This window comes from Schistocerca americana, chromosome 2 (assembly GCF_021461395.2).
Source record: "Schistocerca americana isolate TAMUIC-IGC-003095 chromosome 2, iqSchAmer2.1, whole genome shotgun sequence".
Classification (NCBI taxonomy): domain Eukaryota; kingdom Metazoa; phylum Arthropoda; class Insecta; order Orthoptera; family Acrididae; genus Schistocerca; species Schistocerca americana.
The window spans coordinates 577704347-577727728 of record NC_060120.1 but is presented as its reverse complement, the minus strand read 5'-3'; the positions used below and the strand labels follow the sequence as shown (position 1 = coordinate 577727728).

At 43.4% G+C, this 23382-nt stretch overlaps 1 protein-coding gene across 1 annotated transcript in view; it reads right to left on the bottom strand.

The window, feature by feature from the left end:
* LOC124594196 (transcription factor GATA-6-like) overlaps nucleotides 1-23382 on the bottom strand; it is a 277300-nt gene that overhangs the window by 16236 nt on the left and 237682 nt on the right. Inside the window, exons 5-6 of the mRNA XM_047132554.1 lie at nucleotides 18917-19086; nucleotides 9178-9342 (exon numbers count right to left, since the gene is read on the bottom strand). Of these exons, the coding sequence (XP_046988510.1) occupies nucleotides 9178-9342; nucleotides 18917-19086 (335 nt within the window). The remainder of the gene's footprint in view (nucleotides 1-9177; nucleotides 9343-18916; nucleotides 19087-23382) is intronic.

Genomic DNA, 23382 nt, shown 5'->3' with positions numbered 1-23382 from the left:
CATGGTGCATTTTCAACCTATCCCTGATTTCCAAGAGGAGAGAGCAAACTCGTCGGTCTTTATCAACATTATCCGATTGACTCTGCTGGGTATCCACCTCCGAGTTTTTAATTGGAGTTTACTTGTGATGCTAACACCATTTACCTTCTTTTCAGATTGAACTTGCTATTATGTTTCCGCATCACGTGTAGAATATTTCAGACCAAATGAAAATTTGCGCCTGACCGGACTCGAGTCTGGATTGCCCGCTTGTCGCGGGCGATCGCCTTAACCACTTCCGCTATCTGAGCGCGCCTTCAGGAGAGGCCCAAACCTCCATTTGCCAACAGTGTCATTACTCACTTGTGCTGGCACTATATAACCCCTTCCAAGAATCACAGTAATACACTGAGGTGACAAAATCGTGGGATACCTCCTATTGTCGTGTGGAACCTCCTTTTTCCAGGCGTAATGCAGCAATTCGACATGAAATAGGCTCAACAAGTCGTTGGAACTCACCTGCAGAAATACTGAGCATGCTGCCTCTATAGCCGACCATTATTGCGAAAGTGATGCCGGTACAAGACTTTGTGCAACACCTGACCTCTCGATTAAGTCCCATAAATTTTCGATGTCGGGCGATCTGGGTGGCCAAATCATTCGCTCCAATTGTCCAGAATGTTCTTCAAACCAATCGCTAAAAATTGTGGCCCCGTGAGAAGCCGCATTGCCGTCCATAACATGGTGTCCATGAATGGCTGCAAATGGTCTCCAAGTAGCCGAACTAAACTAGAACTGATTAAACCTAACTAACCTAAGGACATCACACACATCCATGCCCGAGGCAGGATTCGAACCTGCGACCGCAGCGGTCGCTCGCCTCCTGACTGTAGCGCCTAGAACCGCACGGCCACTGCGGCCGGCCTTCAGTCAGTTATCCGTGTGCTGGACCACAGGACCCAGTCCATTCCATGTAAACACAGGCCGCACTAATATGGAGTCACCACCAGTGCCTTGTTGACAATTTGGGTCCACGGCTTCCCGGGGCCTGCTCCACACACTAACCCTACTATCAGCTCTTACCAACAGTAGTCGGGACTCATTTGACCAGGCCACTGTTTTCCGGTAGTGTAGGGCCGAATCGATAGTCACGAGCCCAGGAGAGGTGCTGCAGGGGATGTCGTGGTGTTAGCAAAGACACTCGCGTCGGTCGTCTGCTGCCACAGCCCATTAACGCCAAATTTGGCCGCACCATCATGACGGATACGGTCGTCGTACGTCCATATTGATTTCCGCGGTAATTTCACGTAGTGTTCCTTGTCTGTTAGCACTGACAACTCCATTGAAACGCCGCCGGTCATTAAGTGGAAGCTGCACGCCAGAGGAGAGAGGCAATGCTTGAAATTTCGTATCCTCGGCACACTCTCGACCGTATATTCAGTTCCATACGACTTCGGAAATCGCATGTCCCGTGCGTCTAGCTCCAACTGCCATTCCGTGTTCAGAGTTTGGTAATTCCCGTCGAGCGGTCAGAATCACCAGTGTGCAAATGGCAGTTCCGCCAATATACAGTCCTTTCATACCTTGCGTACGCGCCATCTGTATGTGTGCAGATCGCTATGCCATGACTTTTTTCCCTTCAGTGTGTTGAGAGCATAAGGGAGGGAAAATACTATTGACAGAGTGAGATTGGTTCCGTACCTGGAGGCGTACTCGCATAGCCGAAGTGGTTAAGGCGACCGGTCTCGGTAAGCGGGAAATTATTCTTCGAGTCCCGGTCCGGCGCAAATTTTCATTTGTTCCAAAAAATTCTCCAGGAGACGCATAACCATACTCGCGATTTGCACTTCATTCTTAATAGAATACAGGAGCTGCTTGTTAACGGAGCGTGTCACACTACACCATAGTACACCATTTCGGATAGGGTTTTATTTACACTACTGGCCATTAAAATTGCTACACCACGAAGAAGGCGTGCTATAGACGCGAAATTTAACCGACAGGAAGATGATGTTGTGATATGCAAATAATTAGCTTTTCGGAGCATTCACACAAGGTTGGCGCCGGTGGCGACATCTACAACGTGCTGACATGAGGAAAGTTTCCGACCGATTTCAATACACAAACAGCAGTTGACCGGCGGCGGCTGGTGAAACGCTGTTGTGATGCCTCGTGTAAGGAGAGAAATGCGTACCATCACGTTTCCAACTTCGATAAAGGTCGGATTGTAGCCTATCGCGAATGCGGTTTATCTTATCACGACATTGCTGCTCGCGTTGGTCGAAATCCAATGACTGTTAGCAGAATATGGAATCTGTGGGTTCAGGAGGGTAATACGGAACGCCGTGCTGGATCCCAACGGCCTCGTATCACTAGCAGTCAAGATGACAGGCATCTTATCCGCATGGCTGTAACGGCTCGTGCAGCCACCTCTTGTTCGCATTGACGGCACTTTGAACAGTGTACGTTACATTTCAGATGTGTTCCGACCCGTGGCTCTACCCTTCATTCGATCCCTTCGAAACCCTACATTTCAGCAGGATAATGCACTACCGGATGTTGCAGGTCCTGTACGGGCCTTTCTGGGTACAGAAAACGTTCGACTGCTACCCTGGCCAGCACATTCCCCAGATCTCTCGTCAATTGAAAACGTCTGGTGAATGGTGGCCGAGCAACTGGCTCGTCACAATACGCCAGTCACTACTCTTGATGAACTGTGGTATCGTGTTGAAGGTGCATGAGCAGCTGTAACTGTACACGCCATCCAAGCTCTGTTTGACTCAATGCCCAGGCATATCAAGGCCGTTATTACGGCCAGAGGTGGTTGTTCTGGGTACTGATTTCTCAGGATCTATGTAACCAAATTGCGTGAAAATGTAATCACATGTCAGTTGTAGTATAATATACTTGTCCAATGAATACCCGTTTATCATCTGCATTTCTTCTTGGTGTAGCAATTTTAATGGCCAGTACTGTATTTACCTTCCGGTCATTTTCAATATTTCCTTGTTTTAGTATTTTTAGGCAGAACGAAGCGGCGTGCTAGAGAAGCCAGGGGATCCTTGGGCAGTTGGCGGCATGGCTGTCGCGAGCAGCCGTGCAGTGCTGCGCCGCGTGTTTCCGCGGCAGTCACGAAGCCGGCGGCGGGCACGTCCGCCACACACGTGCCGACAAGCCAGGCGAGTCTGCCCTGTTCGCGCTCTACGGCCTCATTTTAAAACAATGCGCATGTTTCTATCTCTTTCCAGCCCGGAGAAAAAAAATCGGAGGCCTTAGAACTTGAATGCACCTCGTCAGTAACAGAAAGGCCTGCCAGCCGTCATCGGCGCTCCTGACACCGACAGCGTGTGGCGCCCGGCAGACCCGCAGCTCAAGCACGACATATTCGATCCTGCCAGTTACACCGAGCACTGCTGGTCTACCACCCACCATTTTCTTGCGTCGCGACAATATGGGCAACCATAGAGTGCAGTAGCCAGCACACACCATGAGTGCTTGATGTAATTGATCGTGCAGTAACATAGCAGCTGAAAAAAATGTTCATATCGGAGCACAAAAAAGGCTAGTATGTTCCTGCTTTAAAAGATTGACTGAAGTGTCCGGTACCAGCTGCCTCCATTCTTCCTTCATCAGCGCCTTCAAATATTTTCACTAAAATTTTAGCGTGCGAACATATTCGCAGTTTTTTTAACATGCAACTCACATCTGTCTCCCACAAGCTCCCCTAGTTATAACTCGCTCACGCACACTATTCCATCACTGTAACTCGCTCATACCCACCCGCACACACCCATTCTCTCTCACTCATTCAGCCCAACTCATTATCATCACCTCTTTGTGTGTGTCTGTCACTGTCTCGTATCTCATAGCCACAGTTTCCTTCCTTCTGTTCTACTATTACTGTATCATCTCATTGTCACTGTCTACCTTCTGCTCTGTCTTATTGCTACTATCTCATTCATTCCTTGTTTCTGTCTTCTGACTGCCACTACATCTTCCTCATTGTCATTCTCGTGGACTGTCTCATTATCACTGGCTCTCGCCTGCTACCACTTTCTCCTTCTCTTTATTCTTTCCCACCGGCACTGTCTCCTTCACTCTTTTCCTATCAGTGTTCTCTCACCGCCTACTGTGTTCCACTGCCAATGTCTCTCTCCCTTTCTCCCACACTGCCATTGTCTTCTTCGCTCTTTCTATGACAACCACTGTCTACTGTCTCCTTGTATTCATTGCTCTTCGGTCTCATTTCGACCGCCACTATATCCGTCTCTCAGCATAAAAACCCGCGAATATGTTCGCATAACAAAATTGCTGGGAAATTTTTTTAAGACGATGAAGGCAGAATGAGACGGCTGGTACCCCACCTTTTAGTCAGAGTCTTTTAAATCAGGAGCATATTAACCTTTTTTGTGGTCGATAGGAGCAGTTTTTCGCTGGTTCCCTTCTTTTCCCTGCTACAGCAAAGCATGTCACTCATCTGAAAACAACTTTATGGGTCACTAAAATTTTGGTAATATACATACGTGAAAACTGAAACCACGCAAAACTAATTTTCTCCTGAGACCGTATTTTACCTACAAAAAAACTTTTCGTGTGCTTATGTACTACAACATTGGATTCTGATGATAAAGGAAATACTTTATAGCATATTTCTCAATGTTATGTCACTTCATAAACTACGTTTTCGCCTCGCACCAGATATTACGTGCGTATTTAATGTTTACAAGGAGCGTAAATTTGAATCTCTGTATCTCGTAAACGGATAGAGGTATCAAGAAAATTTTCAATGCTGTTATAGATCGGGACCTTAGAAATATATCTCAAAAATTTCAGCCATTTCCTGTGTACAGCTGTCTTGGAATCCGCGGCTCGGTTTTGATACCCAATAACCATATTTTTCGGGTTCGCAGCAACCGCCGAGGAACAAAATGGTACCTCCGTAAGCCCCTTAAGGTGCACCATAGAGGGGTCTGTTTTCTAAGTGTCCTGCCCTAAAACGCAGCCTTTGGTTAGCCTTCCCCACAACATTTTCTATGTGTTCTTTCCAATTTAAGTTGGTCATTATAATACCTAGGCATTTAGTTGAATTTACATGTAATGTAAAAAGAACCAGCCGATTTGCTCCATTTGCCTGTGATGGACGAAGTGTGTAATATTCAAACTTTGACCCAGTATCGTAGAATGGTTACAGTAGGTCGAACCGGTGCTGGGTTCGTAGCCCCAGGGCTTTCCGAAACGCTTGACCCAACCTTTGTGTCACCAACAGAACGCTAAGTATGAGAACTGAAAAAGTCTCGTTGTTATGCGCGGCCTTTTGCAACACATTAGATAGCGCATTCTGTCGCATGCTTACAGATCATCAGAGTGACACGTGTACACTATATGATACTACGTAACCGGAAATCTATTAGACATCTATCAGCGTACATTAATAAGGAGTGTGTCCACCATTTGCCTTTGTTACGGTTTGACTCCTGCTGGACACACTTTCAATGAGGTATATGAATCTCTGTGGGAGAACTGAAACCAATTCCTCCTCAACAGCCGAAACCAGGGAAGGTGTTACTGTGGACACTGGGGTCTGGCGCGAAGTGGACGTTGTAACCCCAAATATGGTCCACTTGGTTCAGGTAGACACTCTGAAGGACAATCCATTTCAGGAACGCTACTGTCGACAAACTAACGCCTCACAGATGCTGCTTTATTATAGGGTGTATTGTCAGGCTGAAACGAACAATCATCGTGTCCTAAATGTTCCTATACGCTGAAACGTGTTCAGATTCTTCCGCAATTGGCGTTTTCTTTAGCACAATAATCGCACCACACCCTAACGACGAAAAACACCTTAGAACCCTAAAACCACATCCTCAATACTTCACTGTTAGCACTATACATGAAGTCAGGTAACGTTTTCCAGGTATTCGCCAAATCCTAACACTTCTATCGGACTGCCACAGGATATAGCCTGATTCATCACTCAAAAACACTTATTTCCAGTCATCTATTGTCCAACAGCATTGCTCTGGACAGCACCTCAAGCATCGCTTAGCACTGATTACAGAAATGCGTGGCTTCGGAGGAGTTGCTCCGCCATTCCATCCCACTCTTTTATAACTTCCTAAGCGGAGTAATTGCACTAAGTCTGATAATGGCGGCTCTGTCTTTCATTATACCTAGTGGTTAGTTCCGTGCTCCATAGGGGAGTTCGGGGACTTGTGATGAGACGCTGTATAAGCCTTGTACAGTTTCACCTCTTTGGATGCAGATCTGTGTATGCTTAAAGAACAGCAAGCTGGATAGTTTCACTAAGTACGTTTCCAGGCACTCTACCATTTTTATATTTCTTCGAGTCGCTGTAAACAATGGCAACAAACTGAAAATTTTCAGAGCATACCTGTTTTATCATGAAATCGTCATCCGAAAAGTTACTTACAAGTATTTTCATTATTTTCCAACTTACTGAGACAATAATGATTTTCTAGTTCCAAACGTAGAAATGTGGGAAATTAACTGCTCTTTACGACTGCAATACAACTTAGAAGTTTTAGCATCATTCAGTAGAGAAATTCGTAAAAATTTCTTAACTCTATATATATTTTAGTGTACAGTGAATTTTAAACATGCGCTGTTGGAGATGTAGAGCTACGGTTCAGCACCGATTTTATTGTCTATTAGGAGCGTTTAATGAACCAGAAGCAACTGGGGATCCAGGATTCAGTTATGGGGGACGGTGCTGTAAATTGAAAGATTTACCCGTAAATAGAACTGGTGTTACTTTTTTGTTTTCAGTCAACTACCAGATATTTATGACTTGGAATATACTCATTAATGCAAAAACGTTAGCGTCTTTAGATCATTTAGACACGTGACAAGGATAAAGCAGTTGCTTTGTCTATAAACGTCTGTTTACAATAATTTTTTTGAGTCAAGCTGACAAAAACATACAGTCAGAATAGATGGAGCGCTGTTCCATAAAATACTGCAAATAATTAAAGAGACAGCAGTGGCTATACTCTTTGTCTCTCTCACTGGACAGCCTCGAGCACGTATTTGTCCTCCATTTTTGTGTATAGTTGATGTAACTATTGACCTGTCACAAACTAGTCAGCACTTCTTCAAGAATTCGAAGTAAACAGAGTAAGGCTACACGTCTAACGATACCAACCTTAAAAACTTTATCACCTTCAAAAGTGTACACATAAGGGGAAATGGTCAGTTACGATGCGCATATCATGAGAAATGTCAGTTTATTTGGTTTATTTGTTTATTTGGAATATGTACTGCTATGAGCATCTTTGTAGGGCTGGACACATGAGTGACATGTATTCTTTGGCTACCAGAGGCTGTATTACTGAGCAGAGTTCGGGCGAGAGGAGCAGCCGGGAGCAGTTGTCGGCCAGAGACGGAGAGAATGTGTTGTGTCGTGCCAGAGTGAGGAGCTTAGATGGCGGAGGAGCCGCACACAAAGGAACTTTATTTGAGATACTCCCTGATGTGGCTGATGATATAAAATTGTTCTGACAGGATTTCATAGCGAGACGACGCTTTTGGAACAAGGTAGTCGCGAAGTATTGTTGTGTAAATATTTCATTTTATCTAACAGTACCTGCGTGAATTACCAGTCAAGTGTTCACTGTTAGTTAAAACATTTCATTAAGAAAGACAAAGAGTGAATCTCATGCAATTTAAAGATTGTACACAAAATTAAAATTTTACGGTGTCTGGTAATGTTAAGGAATGGTCATAATTTACGTTAGTGCGAGTTATTCCTGTTTTTGAAAAAGATTCAGTATAATTTCAAAATATTTTTCCATTCATTTATAAATATCTCATGAAACTTATGCCCATTATTAGATGAAAGAAAGATTTGGTAAAACTTGCACTGTCACGCCTTAAGCTGCTGCGCGGACGCTGAACAGTATTTTTAGAGAAAAATGGCTCAAATGGCTCTGAGCACTATGGGACTTAACATCGGCGGTCATCAGTCCCCTAGAACTTAGAACTACTTAAACCTAACTAACCTAAAGACATCACACACATCCATGCCCGAGGCAGGATTCAAACCTGCGACCGTAGCGGTCGTGCGTTTCCAGACTGAAGCGCCTAGAACCGCTTTTAGAGAAAGAACGGAAATTTAACCCGGTAATGCAGCTGGATAAATTAAAGTAAGTAAGATAAGGCTGTTTGCCGCGCAGTGATTTATTTCAGATACTTGCAGTTAAGCACTTCATATACTTGCAGTATGCAGACAGAGTAGAGATGAGTTACCCTTTGTAAGTTAAGAAACAATTGTGGAGCCTAAACGAACCTTCTGGGAGAAAATCAGAAGCAGTATTCATTTTTAAAAAATTGACATAAATTCAATAGACGTGTCTTTATGACACGGCATATTTTCATTACGCAACATAACATACAGCCAGGTGTGTGATTTTCTCATGACAAAGCCATTCTGATTATTATTGATAAAAATTCTTTACACTGAATCTCGTTTACAAATAGTCAGATACAGTTTAGATTACTTGATATCAAACACATTAAAAGTAATCTGCACAGTTATACTCGTGTTTAAAAGTCGGGTAGCAAAGGCGATTCTAGATCAAACACTGAAATAGGAATTTAAAGGTACTCAACTTTTACGTTTCTAGCGATAGGCTTTGTCACACACAGTTCTATCTTTTTAGCTGGTTTCAACCTTCATACCTCAATGAATAAAGACAAAGATGTTAGTGGCGTAGGACTCAGATTCGATCCCGGGCACCCCCAGTAATTTTGAAAAATCTATTTTGGCAGCCGAATGCCCGCGAGATAAGGAGTCATCTTGAAATAGGTGTCGGACTCTTAGAGAAGCTAGTAGGGCGAGAAGAAATTACGATTTACTTAGTAGAAAGCAAGAAATGATAGTGTGTTTCGTTTTCGAAGCACGTCAGCGCAGTTCTCTGGTCTCACGCTCGACAGCTATCGCTTTCTTATCAGCTGTTCAACTTACCCAGACTGACAACTCGGCTAAGCCAGTAGCAGTTCGTCAAGGTAGGCTGTTCACGACGTACAAATAGCGCGAAGAGCCGTAGACACGCAGTTCATAGTGTGATCTACCTTCACTGTCTCCCCGACGCTGTCGAGTCAGTAGGGTACAGACAGACGGAACACACACAGCGTCGGGCATTTAATGTTTGTAAGCGTAAGGTGGCCATCACGCACCTGTATGCTGTCCTTCTTCATGGCGAGCGGCCGGTTCACTCCGTGCAGCTTGAAGTAGAGGCCGCAAGCGTTGCAGACGGGTTCCCCGGTAGCGTTACGCCGCCACAACGACGTCGTCGACGTCTGGCAGTTGGAACACGACAGCCCCACACGCCGCGATGCAGACTGTGGGCACAGGAGGAGGCTGCACTAACACTAACACTAACACACACACACACACACACACACACACACACACACACACACACACACACACCACCACCACCCCCACCACCACCACCACCACCACTCTACAGTAGCAACCATATCAGAAATGGTGAATGCGAATTTCACTTGCCTTCTTGAATTTTCTTTATAACTCTGACCTAGAGTTATTCCAGTGTCACCTACTATTACGTCCTGTTGCTTCTTTGACATCCACTAATTTCGTCTAACGACAAGGTGGACCGCGCATTAGAGGGGTGTACTGAGAAGTAATACCTCCGAATTTTGTATATGAGCTCTTAAAGCTTTTTAAGTAAAACAAACGTTATTAACATTCTACTTCTTTATTCCTCGTGTCTACAACCCCTTTGGTTGCCATCCGCGGCACCCCCACAGTACAGCGCTTCGTCGACGATATTCTCAGTCCTGCTTTGTTACCCTTCATGACAAGTATTTCTGGACTTACATTTCAGCAAGATAATACCCTCACGCACACGGCGAGAGTTTCTGCTGCTTGTCTTCGTGTTTGCTAAACGCTACCTTAGTCAGCAAGATCGCAGGATCTCTCCCCACTTGACAACGTTTGGGGCATTATGAGCCGGGCCGTCTAACCAGTCCGGGATTCTGACGATCTAACGCGCCAATTGGACAGAATTCGGCACAATATCCCTTAGGAGGACTTTAAATCCGTCTTGATTGCAAATTTTTTATTATTCATATGACCGGTTTCGGTTCATTCAGAACCATCTTCAGATCTGATATTTAAGTTACAGGAGTAACCCGTCCAATTCAGCAACTTTCACATGCTACGTCACATGTGACGTAGCATGTGAAAGTTGCTGAATTGGACGGGTTACTCCTGTAACTTAAATATCAGATCTGAAGATGGTTCTGAATGAACCGAAACCGGTCATATGAATAATAATAAATTTGCAATCAAGACGGATTTAAAGTAACATTATAAAATCACTGATTGCTGTTATCCCATAAGACATTATGTCTGTTTTTGCAAAGCCTTAGGAGGACATTCACCAACTCCATTAGTCAATACCAAGCCGCGTAACTGCTCGCATAAGGATCACAGGTCAACCAACGCGTTACTGACTTGCTCAATTTATGAAGCTCTTTCTGTTGAATAAACAATCAACTTTTTTCTGTAATTGTAATAATTTGTTTGTCTGTGTATATACATTACAACTATCGATTTCCATTCCATTCTGATAATTCCTTGGTAAGGCGTCTTTTTTCCCCTTCTACCAGAATTAGTCTCTCTTTATTGGTTGTTTTATTAAAATTCCCCAAGAGTGGTTGTCTCGAAACATTAATTAGACAGAGTTCACCTGCTTAGCTGAGCGGTAACGTCCTTGTCTACCATGCAGTGACCCCGGGTTCTATTCCCGGCCGTGTTGGAGATTTTCTCCGCCTGTGGACTTGGTGTTATGTTATCATCATCACCACCACCACTGACGCGGAAGCAGCCCAACGTGACTTCGCCTGAAATAAGACTTGCAACCCGGCGGCCGAACTTTCCGGTGCGGGACTTCCCGGCCAACAATGGCACACAATCATTTTATTTCCACTGGACAGAATTCACATTTTGGAAAACACAGTTCTGAGAACAGCACTGGAGGTAAAATCACGTAGGTCTGACAGGTGAATGAAGTACGGCGGGTCTGAAAGGACGCAGCACTGGCAAGTTGGTCAATACCGACGTAGTGCCAAGCTCCCAAATAAAATGATGCCTATTTTAACAGTGAGTTATGTCCAACAGCACGTTGTCTAGTAGGGTTTGTCATTCCATATTCTCTGAGTCGGCTGATGTAATTTGGTTGTGTTCGGCACCGACACAATTGTTAGATTTGCAGTGTAAATTTATCTGACGGGGAAAGAGTATCACTAATGTTGAAGCTCGTGTGATTTGAGCTTGTCAGGTATTTTTTCATCTAGCTGGTTCAGCTATTAATTTACTCTTTGCAAGGCAATCAGTAAGAATAATCTCTTCTGTATCCAGAAAACAATGATACTGTCACATAAGACTTGACTTTGTTTCCTTTCTCGCTGAAGCGGCACATCTACAGTAGCAAGTCCGATGAAAATAAGACAGTAGGATTATTCTTAGAACATTGCTGATAGTTCATTTTCGCGTTCGCTTTTGATCAGTATTGAACAAATGCTGCATCCATCTTACAAAAACGTTTCTCATAGAGAATTCTTCACGTAAAACGTAACATATTCTTTGTTCTGATATGTCTATGATGTGGGCTATTTCATACACCTTTAATCGACAGTTGTCGAACAGCACATTGTGCATTTTCTCGAAGTTTTCGGGTGTGCTACTGCTGTGTACGTCCTTTAGATGGACCATCATTAATAAATATACGAATTCAACCACACATTTCTTAAGGGTTGAAAATTAAGGAGGATATTACCAGTAGCATTCACCGACTTTGGGTGGTAATTAACCGTCAGAAAAGAATTTCTATGAAAGCTCAGCATTTCACGAGATTCATTTGAACGAAAAGTACACAAGACGACTATTTTAAAAAGTTGCGTAAGGGAAAATATTTCGCAGATCAATTAGAAACTTTATTTGCATTACTAACATACACCAATAAAACATAAAAATTCTTCCTGTTCTCTTACTCTATCACATAAAATTACCATTTAATTTTTAATTGTTTAATATCTTTCTAATCATTACATGCATTACATGAATTAAGGCTGATACAAAATTACGTTGTGTTATAGCTAATTTATGAAGCAAGGCAGTTTAAAAGATTGTAGAAATATGCAGAAATATCTGCTTAGTTATAAGATAAGCAAATTACAAGCACATACACGAGAGAAGAAGCTACTCAGCAGTTTCTACGCTACACTACGAAACACTACACTACACTACACTACACTAAGCTACGACTACGACTACGACGAGCAGGCAGACAATGAGAGATGCAGAGACAGAGAGAGAAAGGGAGAGATCTAAGAGAAGCCTGGAGAGAACACCTACCAAGCGCCGGCCGGGCTTTTCTTCCAAAGACGCGTGCCGCGGGACCCCGTTTAGGGAACAGAAGCCTTTGTAGAAATCCCCCGCATCGTTCACTGAAAGACACAACAACGAACCAGTTAGAAGAGGAGCAGGCGCTGCGGGAACAGGGGTTGGGGGCGGGGGGGTTGAGCCCTTGGCAGAGCCGGGGGATTCCCACAAGGCACCACTACACTACATCTCTACGTTACCTTCCTGGTGCTCAATGCAGCGAGCTGGTCACCACTTTCGGTAGGAACATGCAGCTCTTTAATCGACTGCGAACCTTCGAAGCGGAAAATACGAAACTACGTGTCATATGCAGCTCCATTAAGAGATCACCGGACCCGAATGGGGAGGTATTTCGAGTGAACATTCAGTCCGGTCTAGCCTGGGAGGTGACAAGGAGGTGTGGTATGAGGTTAGAGTTTACAAGGATCTGCTACAAATTATTTTGTTGATTAATTTGTTTGTCTGTTGTGCAGATACTTGGCATTCGTGACCAGCAACGTTAGACTTCCAAGTATAACTACAACGAAAAGTTATTAATATGCAGCCGTAAACTTGACATTGATCTGTGAAGCCTGTAACGGAATCGCCAATAATCTGAAGTACCCATTTATTCAACAGCAGTAGATTGAGGTACAAACTTTAGGACTTACACCATTCGGTCGTCGGCTACTGTGGCGTACGAAGTACAGGTCCGACGCAGGTACTCAGTACGTCTAGTGACGCCCCCAAGACAGCGCTAGAAATATCGTCTCTTCGATGTCATCTTGCACGTAGCAGACGAAACGAATGCTAGCTATAGAGCCAGCTATGAAATTTGACTAACTGCAGCATATAACACTTATTTCTTAACTGAATATTCATTTTCCACCACATATTTTCCATCGCATGTCAATGTGAAAACGAATAACGAAATTAAAAATGTCTGTGTTACTGACCGTTACCTAGTCAGGGGGGGCTATCTACATCCACAGAATGTATTTTGGACCTATCACACCCAACATATCGGTTGTCCTAACAGTAAACAGGAAATATTTCTGTTTGGAGAATCAGCTTTGGGTTTTGTACTATATCTTTATGTTTTGGGGGCTATTCTTTGAATTAAACAGAATGTGAGACAGTAATATTAACTAAAAAATTTACAAAGTCCTTCATAGCTATCATTTACAGATGATCCACAGCCATCTTTTACAGATGATCTTATAATTCACTTTTGTGTTATCGAAATTAGAAGCTTTAGATGAAAACTCAACAACATTTAGAAAAAGCATTTTATTCAACTTTTCAACGACGTAGGAAGAATTTTATGGTTTTCCGAGGTTGTGAAGACTGGGTCACTTCCCACAAGACCTGCGGAATCTAAGAACAACATTACTGAAGACGTGTTGCCAGTCTGCGAATCCAACGACGAATCCGAAAACTTACCACTGATAATCGACATTTCTGTCTCTACACACACTATCAAATGAGACAAACAGCATCGTACCATGATGAGATGGTGCACATTTCAGTATTTCAGGCAACAGATAATTGCCAATAATGGCAAATCATTTCTGATTTGAAGCGAGACAGTTGATAGTGGATGCTCAAAACAAACATTAATAACTACCCAACGAGCTACGGAGCCACATTTAACAATCTTGAAGATATTCGTATAAGTTTTGAATTGCATTCAAAGGCATTTTACTCCATTCCTTGTGAAGATACTTTTCCAGTTCCTTGAAATATGCAGGAGCATGGTAGCGGTCCTGTAATTGCTTTTCAAATGCAAACTGTAATGGCTCTACAATATTCATTTCTGAAAATTGTGGAGAACGGGATAGTGCAGTATTTCGTGATCATGCTCAAAAAATCAGTCTTTGGCATTTACAGTCCAGTGGATGGGTGATGACTATCGAAAATTCATTCCCCTAACTGGAAACAATATTAACGCTATTTGAATAACACGACCATCTGCACTGGTTTCGTTGATATTAATAATCACCTCTCCTCCCGGTTTGACTATACGAACCGCTGGAAACCAAGATTTGACCCATAAAACCATTACGAAACATACTGTGTTTCTCATAGTTGGTAAAAATTCTACGCTTCCCCTAATGTTTTCCACATGTAGATCATGTCTTGCTATAGGTAAACCTACAAGGACAGTAGTCTAAACCCGTTATGGAGCCCCAATTTATCTGTGGTCCTGCTGTGGTATTCTACACCGTCAGTCCACAAAGTTTCCAGACTGAATTAATAAGTTATAGAAAAACATTGTGGTTTTAGTACTTCAAGGGCTGTACATAGTCTCCATTCACTTGAGTGCAACGCGCAGAATGTTCACATAATCATTCGGATACAATCATTCAGGTAAGTCCTTCTTCGGGACGTTTTCAACTTGCACGTCACACTGACTCGAATGTCGGTTATGCCGCCAAAGCACTGACTCTTCGTGTGACTTTCTGCACTTCGTCGTTTTGTGGTAAGCTGCGTATTGATAACAGCAAGTCTCCTCACTCGTGATAAATTTTCGAAACAAGAACTGTCCGCGTTCCTCATTTCAGTCAAGTCGCTGTAGGCGTCCATGCGTCGTGGTTTATTTTCTGGAGTCAAGGTGTGCGAAACAAACTTTGCACATTTCTTCTCTGCTTCAAGACATTGTAGATAATTTTTTGAACGCCTGATACAGAGATGGTGTTCCATCGCGACTTATGGCGACAGCAACAAAAACCTACAACATTGACACACTACTGTCTCACGTCCACTACTTAACGCTGCTTACTCACGACAAATTCTGTTTCTGTGAGGATCTATAACCTCTAAATACTTTATAAAAAGAAAACATGGTCCACTGTAGGCTATAGTGTAAACGTGCGATTAACTAATTTCGACAGTAAGTTAATTTCAAGCACATGTGTCATGTCACTTGTTACGGAGTGTAATTATCAGGTTCTTTCTCCTTATCGATTCAGAACCAGACTCATATTCCTTAATTACATTAGGACTGAATCGATATCAAAAGCGTTACATCATCACATGTCACATATTCATAACTGTACTCTGAGTGTTATGCAGTGGACATGGAGTATAGTTAGCAACTTGTGACATGCGATGACGTAACGCTTTTGATAGCGATTCAGTCCTAACGTAGTTATGGCATATAAGGTCAGGTTTTGTATGGGTAAGGAGAAAGAATCTGATAATTACATGTCGTAATACGTGACATCAGAATGTGCTTGAAAATGACTTCTTGTCAAAATTACCTAATCGCACGATTTAAGTAAAGAACGTTTACATTATAACCTACAACGGATCATGTTTTCTTTCATTAAGAATGCACATCTGTTGTTTACAGTTGTGGGTTCACACTAATTCCGTAGTTTCTGCGTTGACGTCGCTTATACGCCAGGCGTAGCATGCGTCTCGGAAATTTTTGAAAGCACGGTGGTCTATTTATGCAAGTTTAGCGAGAACAGATCGCTAAATGTATTCCTCCTTTCCCAATATAGTTGGCCATAGAAATATGTTAAGTCCAATGCACACTTTCAGCATAGTGGTCTTCTGATGGAACCATATCCTGTCACTTTCTGTGAGAAATATGTCGTCTTCACCATTCAGGCTTCCGAGCGCGTTTCCGCGTTTGACTTAAATTTTCATTGCCATTGATGCTTCTTTCCACCTATGATATCCGAACACCACAAGAAATGCTCCCATGGAGTATTTATTAATTCACCTCTGCTCTATTGGAATCAGTGGAAGAAAATGGTTTACCCTACACAAAGGACATACATGACAATTACATGCACTGGATCGAAGCGGTGGAACTTGAATATCGATGTCTCTAGATATATCGAGTAGATTTGTGACTGTTGTCACTCATGGACCAATCAAGCAGGCAGCGACAATTTGTCGTCGTTGGAAGTCTGTGACGTCCCGTATGACGGGTGATGATCACAATTCCACAACGATCACAAAGACAGTGATTGATAGCTCAGGACACTTTGCAAGACTTTGTACTACGTGATAACAGAAGATACCTAATGAGGACGCGAAACAGGTTAAATTAAAAAACAGGCTCCGTAACGTGCAATCGTTGCATCTCTCGCTACTGCTTGCAATATAGAGGGCGACCCAAAAATCTGTTAAAGTTGGAAAATTCCTAATCCACGGAATAATGTGGGTAGAGAGATAAAACTTGAGAGACAGGCGCGAAATGAAATGGGATTTCATTCATACTAAAAACGGCCGTAAAAACCGGCCAACAGATGGCGCTGGATAGCAACACATCAGGGACGCTACATGGAAACACCCACAACTGCAGACTTTGGACTACCGAAAATCGTAGATCTACCGTAGAAGCCCCACTAAATGACAAAAAAGTCACGGTGTGATGTGGATTTATCACATCAATTGTGTCAGTCCCGTTTCTTCGATGGAATGCGGAGTGCTACTTTTTAAAGTGTCAGCGTGACGGGTGCGAGGTACGCCAATATGTTACACAATCCTATCACCTCTAGCCTGGTCAATAGAAACCTGCCGGAAGGTACAACTTTTATGCAGGATAGAGCTCCACCCAATTTTGATACACGTGTGAAACATGACTTGCGCACATAGTTTGGTGATGATCGCATGCTGAGGCGCCACTCCCGTCATGCTTGGCCTCCCAGTCGTCAAACGACAATCCGTGTGATCTGGTTGTGGAGAGAGACTCAGAGGGCCATGGGCACCGGTTCCCAGGTAGATGCCGTGTTTCTTGACTTCCGGAAGGCGTTCGATACAGTTCCCCCACAGTCGTTTAATGGACAAAGTAAGAGCATATGGACTGTCAGACCAATTGTGTGATTGGATTGAAGAGTTTCCTAGATAACAGAGAACGCAGCATGTCATTCTTAATGGCGAGAAGTCTTCCGAAGTAAGAGTGATTTCAGGTGTGCCGCAGAGGAGTGTCGTAGGATTGTTGCTATTCACAATATATATAAATGACCTTGTTGTGAATAACGTCGGAAGTTCACTGAGGCTTTTTGCGGATGATGCAGTAATATATCGAGAGGTTGTAACAACGGGAAATTGTACTGAAATGCAAGAGAATCTGCAGCGAATTGACGCATGGTGAGGGAACGGCAATTGAATCTCAATGTAGACAAGTGTAATGTGCTGCGAATTCATAGAAAGAAAGATCCTTTATCTTTTAGCTACAATATAGCAGGTCATCAACTGGAAGCTGTTAATTCCATAAATTACCTGGGAGTACGCATCAGGAATGATTTAAAATGGAATGACTATATATAAAATTGTGGGTAAAGTAGATACCAGACTGAGATTCATTGGAAGAATCCTAAGGAAATGCAATCCGAAAACAAAGGAAGTAGGTTACAGTACGCTTGTTCGCCCACTGCTTGAATACTGCTCAGCAGTGTGGGATCCGTACCAGATAGGGTTGATAGAAGATATACAGAAGATCCAACGGAGAGCAGCGCGCTTCGTTACAGGATCATTTAGTAATCGCGAAAGCGTTACGGAAATGATAGATTGACTCCAGTGGAAAACTCTGCAAGAGAGACGCTCAGTAGCTCGGTACGGGCTTTTGTTTCGAGAACATAGCTTCACCGAGGAGTCAAGCAGTATATTGCCCCTTCCTACGTATATCTCGCGAAGAGACCATGAGGATAAAATCAGGGAGATTAGAGCCCACACAGAGGCATACCGACAATCTTTCTTTCCACGAAAAATATGAGACTGGAATAGACTGGAGAACCGATGGAGGTACTCAAGGTACCCTCCGCCACACACCGTCAGTTGGCTTGCGGAGTATAGATGGAGATTTAGAGTTACCTCAAGTCGTAAATCTAAGCGATCGTTCGACCTCATTAGAAATGCTAAGAGATAACATCCGACGGTAACTTATCATACTTGCTGATATACTTTACACTGCTATTCACAAAATTGTCCAGTGACCACAGTAATGATGACGGCCTACATTTCAACATTTGTTCTTAAGAACACCGTCGTTTTTAAAAAATCAAGTGTTTTGGTAATTTTTGCTTTTGTATTATATGAAGCGCCATCTTTCTGTCATTTTGTGCACTTTTTTCAGTTTCAGTAAAACTCCATGTGGTTTGAAGCAATTGTGTCAGTTTTTACTAGTCTACCTAGTGAAGTATGAATTTTAACATGTTAACGGTACACCTTGTACGTCAATGGCATTCCTGACGAAGACCACAAGAAAGAGTGAAACGATGGAGCCTTTTATAAAACAACCCCGGCTGGAACCTAAGGTGCTGGCCACGAAGCTACCTCGGACGCATAGAAAGGCTGAAGCTAACGCCAGACCCGGCATACTCGCGTGTGTACCTGCGAGATCACTGCTGGCGCGGTTCCTCCGGCAGGCTCCTCCGGATGAGGAGGGAGAGGAAGCGGACAAGGGAGGGGTGTGAGAGGGCGGTAGGAGGAGGAGAGGAGGAGGGCAGAGGAGGGCCGTGCGCTGCTGCCGGTGCTCGAGTGCCTGTGGGACCCCGGCCTTACCAGGCGGCGCGGCTGCTTCACCAGCGGCCGGTTCATGCCGTTCATCTTGTGGTAGAGGCCGCACGCGTTGCACAGGTAGTGGCCCGTGCCGTCGCGCCGCCACAGCGGAGTCGAGATGGCGCCGCAGTTGACGCACTCGCGGCCCTCCGTCATGAAGTCGGCCGCGTCCACTGCAGCGCATGCCGACGCTCAGCCACGGCGCAACACAAGTACACACAAGACAAAGTAGACACACACACAGCTGCCCGGTCGCTGCTCGTGGTGACTCCCTTCCGTGTTCCGAGACCTGCCTGAAACTCTTAACTCTACGTGCTAAAATACTGGAATTAACAATGAAACGACATTCCTCTCACCAAATTGTTTTTCTGGCTGTTGTACTGCAAAAGACATTTTATTTATTGTATTCTGAAGGGATAGTGAGAAGTAGGAGGATCGTAATTTCCACATTGCTCAAAGTAGGTTGGTTAGATGGTGGCTAAGGGTGCCCACTTATTCCCTACGTTTTGTCTTGTCTTTTTTGCCACTTTGTTTATCCTCTTCTTGTGTCATCTTCCTCTTGTGTTGTCCCAGTTGTGTTGTGATCGTGGGACGGATCCAAATGTGACGGCGACTGTGCTGGCACCCCATTGAGCGCAACGCCTCTGGGGCGCCCCGTGCTGTCACTCATCCTCCTCCTCCTCCTCCTCCTCCTCCTCCTCCTCCTCCCTCTCCCCCTCCCCCTCCTCTCCATCAGTCCTGTTCTTTACTCTTCGTGCCGCCTGACGTTCCTTTTGTCTCTTTGTATGCCGCATAGACCTTTCACAGAAATGAGAAAAACAAATAAACGGGTATGGACTGTGTTACAACGATGGAATTCAAGAGTCAAAACTTCGAACATGGAACGCAATCATAACACATGTGGTTCTTGGGTAGAACAAATAGGAGGTACGTACGTCTGGAGGTCCCTTCGTTACACGTCGCTGTTGTAGACTGACATTACACCACGGCACATACACAAATTTTAATACAGCGAACCGACACGAAATGACCAGACGAAAAGTTCGTAATTTTGTGAAATAAAAAATTGGCCTGTGCGAGTCTTGAACCCGGATCTCTCCCTTCGCAATCCAACACCGTGACGACACTATCACGACACGAAAGTAATCGATGCTCCTCAATATTGAATGATTCTGTTTTTCTTCTCTTTTCCACAATCCAGTACACCTTCTTTCTCTTTACCTGCTCGATCCGTGCTCAGTTTCTGATGCGCTATCCAATGGGCCAACTTACCACTAAATCCGAGGTGGGGGGGGGGGGGAGGGGGTGCGATGAGGAGTTTCCCTTGTGAGCCCTATTGCAAGGTGAAGGAACCAGTCAAATCCCCGATTCTCTAAGGAATCGAGCTCCCCTGGATAAAACAGCTTCAATGTCTGATTACTTTACAAGTGAGTTCATGTGTAAAATATTTGACTTTAGTCTTGTAGGCGTACACAAAATACGTTTAGGAAAAGCTTAAAATTATGCTTAAATTTTGTTAGAAATCGCTCAGTGCTCTTCTATGGAACAGTGAATATTACAGCCCGGGTAATTTCTGTTCCATTTTAAGCACAACCTAGTTTTTACACGCATGTCAATGTTGATGACGTCTTATCTCCTGAATTACGTATTGTACAGTGATGTAATTTTTGCAAGTACATTAAGTGATAGACGCACATAGTGTCTGAAAAGTGTGCTGCAAATAGAAAGTGCAATAAAAAAATAATAAATTACAGCGTCGAGCCCGACGCAGCAGTTTTACTGCATGTACAGAGAAAACGTAGCAACCGATTAACTACTTTTCTTTCATCATTTTATGGGAGGGATCTGAGACGAAAAGTTTCATAAAGATTTGAAATTATGTGTAAAGTTAATTGCAAGTTATTAATTGCTCTAATTCTCAAGCATTGGATGACTATAGTCTGGGTATTTATACGTGCGGTGAGTTACGCTGTCTCGAGACGTTCATGTAGTTTCTAACTTTAATAGCTGTCTTACTGCACAAAGTTTTAAGATAAAATTATACTCCTTCATGAGTAGATTATGCTAACATCAAATTTTTAAATTCTGTCAATCACGCGAAATTTTGAAAATCAAAATTTTGTTGAACCTGTACGCCGTCAGATTGGCAAGCAACTGATATCGGGGTAGCGGTTTAATAATGTAGGTAGAGATGTATACCATGACGATATATAGATATACTACACAGGATTTTTCCTGTGTCTGTGTCCCCTGTGTTCACACAGTGTCACTGCCACGCTACACCCAGAGCGAGCGAGGAAAAGTAGAATGTGACGATCAGCCGAGGCCAACCCACCACGGAATGCGTCGCTCCTACCCATGTTGAGACGCGCGAGTGCGGACGAGAGTTAGTTTGAGCTGCTCAGCTATCATATTTGCCAAATTATAGGGCCTTTTACTGACTTTTGTTAGATTAAGCATTATTGAGGTTGAATTCGCAAAAAAGCTATGACTTATCATTAATAAACGATTGAAAATACCGAACTACTATTTTTATTTGAAAAAGTTATTCCAGCTTTTAGGGTAAAATGTCCGGCTATGTCCGGGTAAATGTAACGCAGAGTTCTGCTTGTCTATTTTCGGTCCTGACAGCCCTAGTTGCAGCCGATTAGGCGCTTACCTGAACAAAATGTATTATTTTCACTTAGCGCTAACACAACACGAAATAAACGAAGGTAAAGTACGATATCACCCTGTTCGTGTGACAGTCTTGTAGAGCACTCGTAACGGACACAGATCGATAGTAAAAATTGAGAGTTTCAAATACTTCTACTACCAACTTAATTTAAAAATTGTCATTCACATTTGTTTCTTTGAATCAATAAAAGCAGCCAGTTCGACACCCAAACGGGAGAAGGTATGAATGTCCTTACGGGGCGTTGTTGTGAAATGGGAATAACGTAATGGACCTTCAGTGACGCATCAGACAATCTGATAGCATTCAGAATGAGATTTTCACTCTTCAGCGGAGATTGCGCTGATATGAAACTTCCTGGAAAACTGTGTGCAGGACCGAGACTCGAACTCGGGACCTTTGCCTTTCGCGGGCAATTGGTCTACCAACTGAGCTACCCAAGCACGACTCACGCCCCGTCCTCACAGCTTTACTTCTGCCAGTACCTCGTCTCCTACCTTCCAAACTTTACAGAACCTCTCCTGCGGACCTTGCAGAACTAGCACTTGCCCGCGAAAGGCAAAGGTCCCGAGTTCGAGTCTCGGTCCGGCAGACAGTTTTAATCTGCCAGGGAGTTTCAGTCTGATAGCATGTTCATGCGTCGTGTATTACTTTAATTGGTTTGGAGAGGAGGGTTTGTTGCTCCTGCTTTCTGCAACAGAAATCCGGACCAGATCACTTGAATCAGGCGGAGGACCGCCTCTAAAGATTAAGAAGGACGAGCGTACCTAGTGAATATTTGTATGTTCCATTTATTCAAATATAACATTGTCTTTCGTACTATCAGATAAACATTGCTGGTGGTATTTCTTTTTAATTAGAATCGCTTATTGCAATAGTTACGCATATACAATACAGGGAGAATTCAGCAGTGTATAAAGTCGTCACCCTTGCAGTCTTAAAAAGGTATGGAAAGAACATAGGAAATGTGGAGCATTTTCAAAAGAAATATAACATAGAGTCTGTGCATGTTGCCGACGAGACGATATCAGTCGACGTCTGAATGGATTTCAAGAGACTAATCACGAAGGACGAGACCATGCTGACAGTTCAGAGCATTAGCTTGCTAAGAGAAACCTTTCCTCTTTTCTCATTTTAAGTGAATTGTTTAGTCTTGGTTTTCATTAGGTACCAGCATAGTAAGATTCTCAAATTCCTTCTTGGAGTTTAAATAGCTTTCAAAGGTACAGGGATTTTTCCTTTTTGCGAAACCTTCCGCCTTCTCTCCTCGACGACGAAAAGCTGTACAGTGTGTTTAACTCAAACACATGTAATTATGTCAATGCTCTCTGACCCAGATCAATATAGTTTACGCTGACTAGAGACAGGTAACAACTTGGTACCTTGAAATGCATCTGACATGTTTTCGTAAATTGTGTTCTGTTTTCATAAATTATGTATTGTGACTGTCTGCAGTCCACATTGGTAGAATATACGATGGAATGAAACCCTCTGCGCGAACTATCACGGACATCAGACTTAGACAATTAACGTAGTAATTGTGAGAGAACGAGTATTTATTTTAGAAACGCTTTATTTAATCCGAAGACCTTACAAGATAACTGCTGGCGGGTTCAACAATGGCAACTAGATCATGCGTACAAACATATCTACATATATTTAAAATGCTCATTTTTGTATTTCCTCATTTCATAACGTAACGAAGATGGATGTTGTGGCCAGGCGAAACACTCTTTTGTCCACAAGAACAACAAATTTTCGATGTCCCGGCAGATTAAAACTGTGTGTGTGTGCG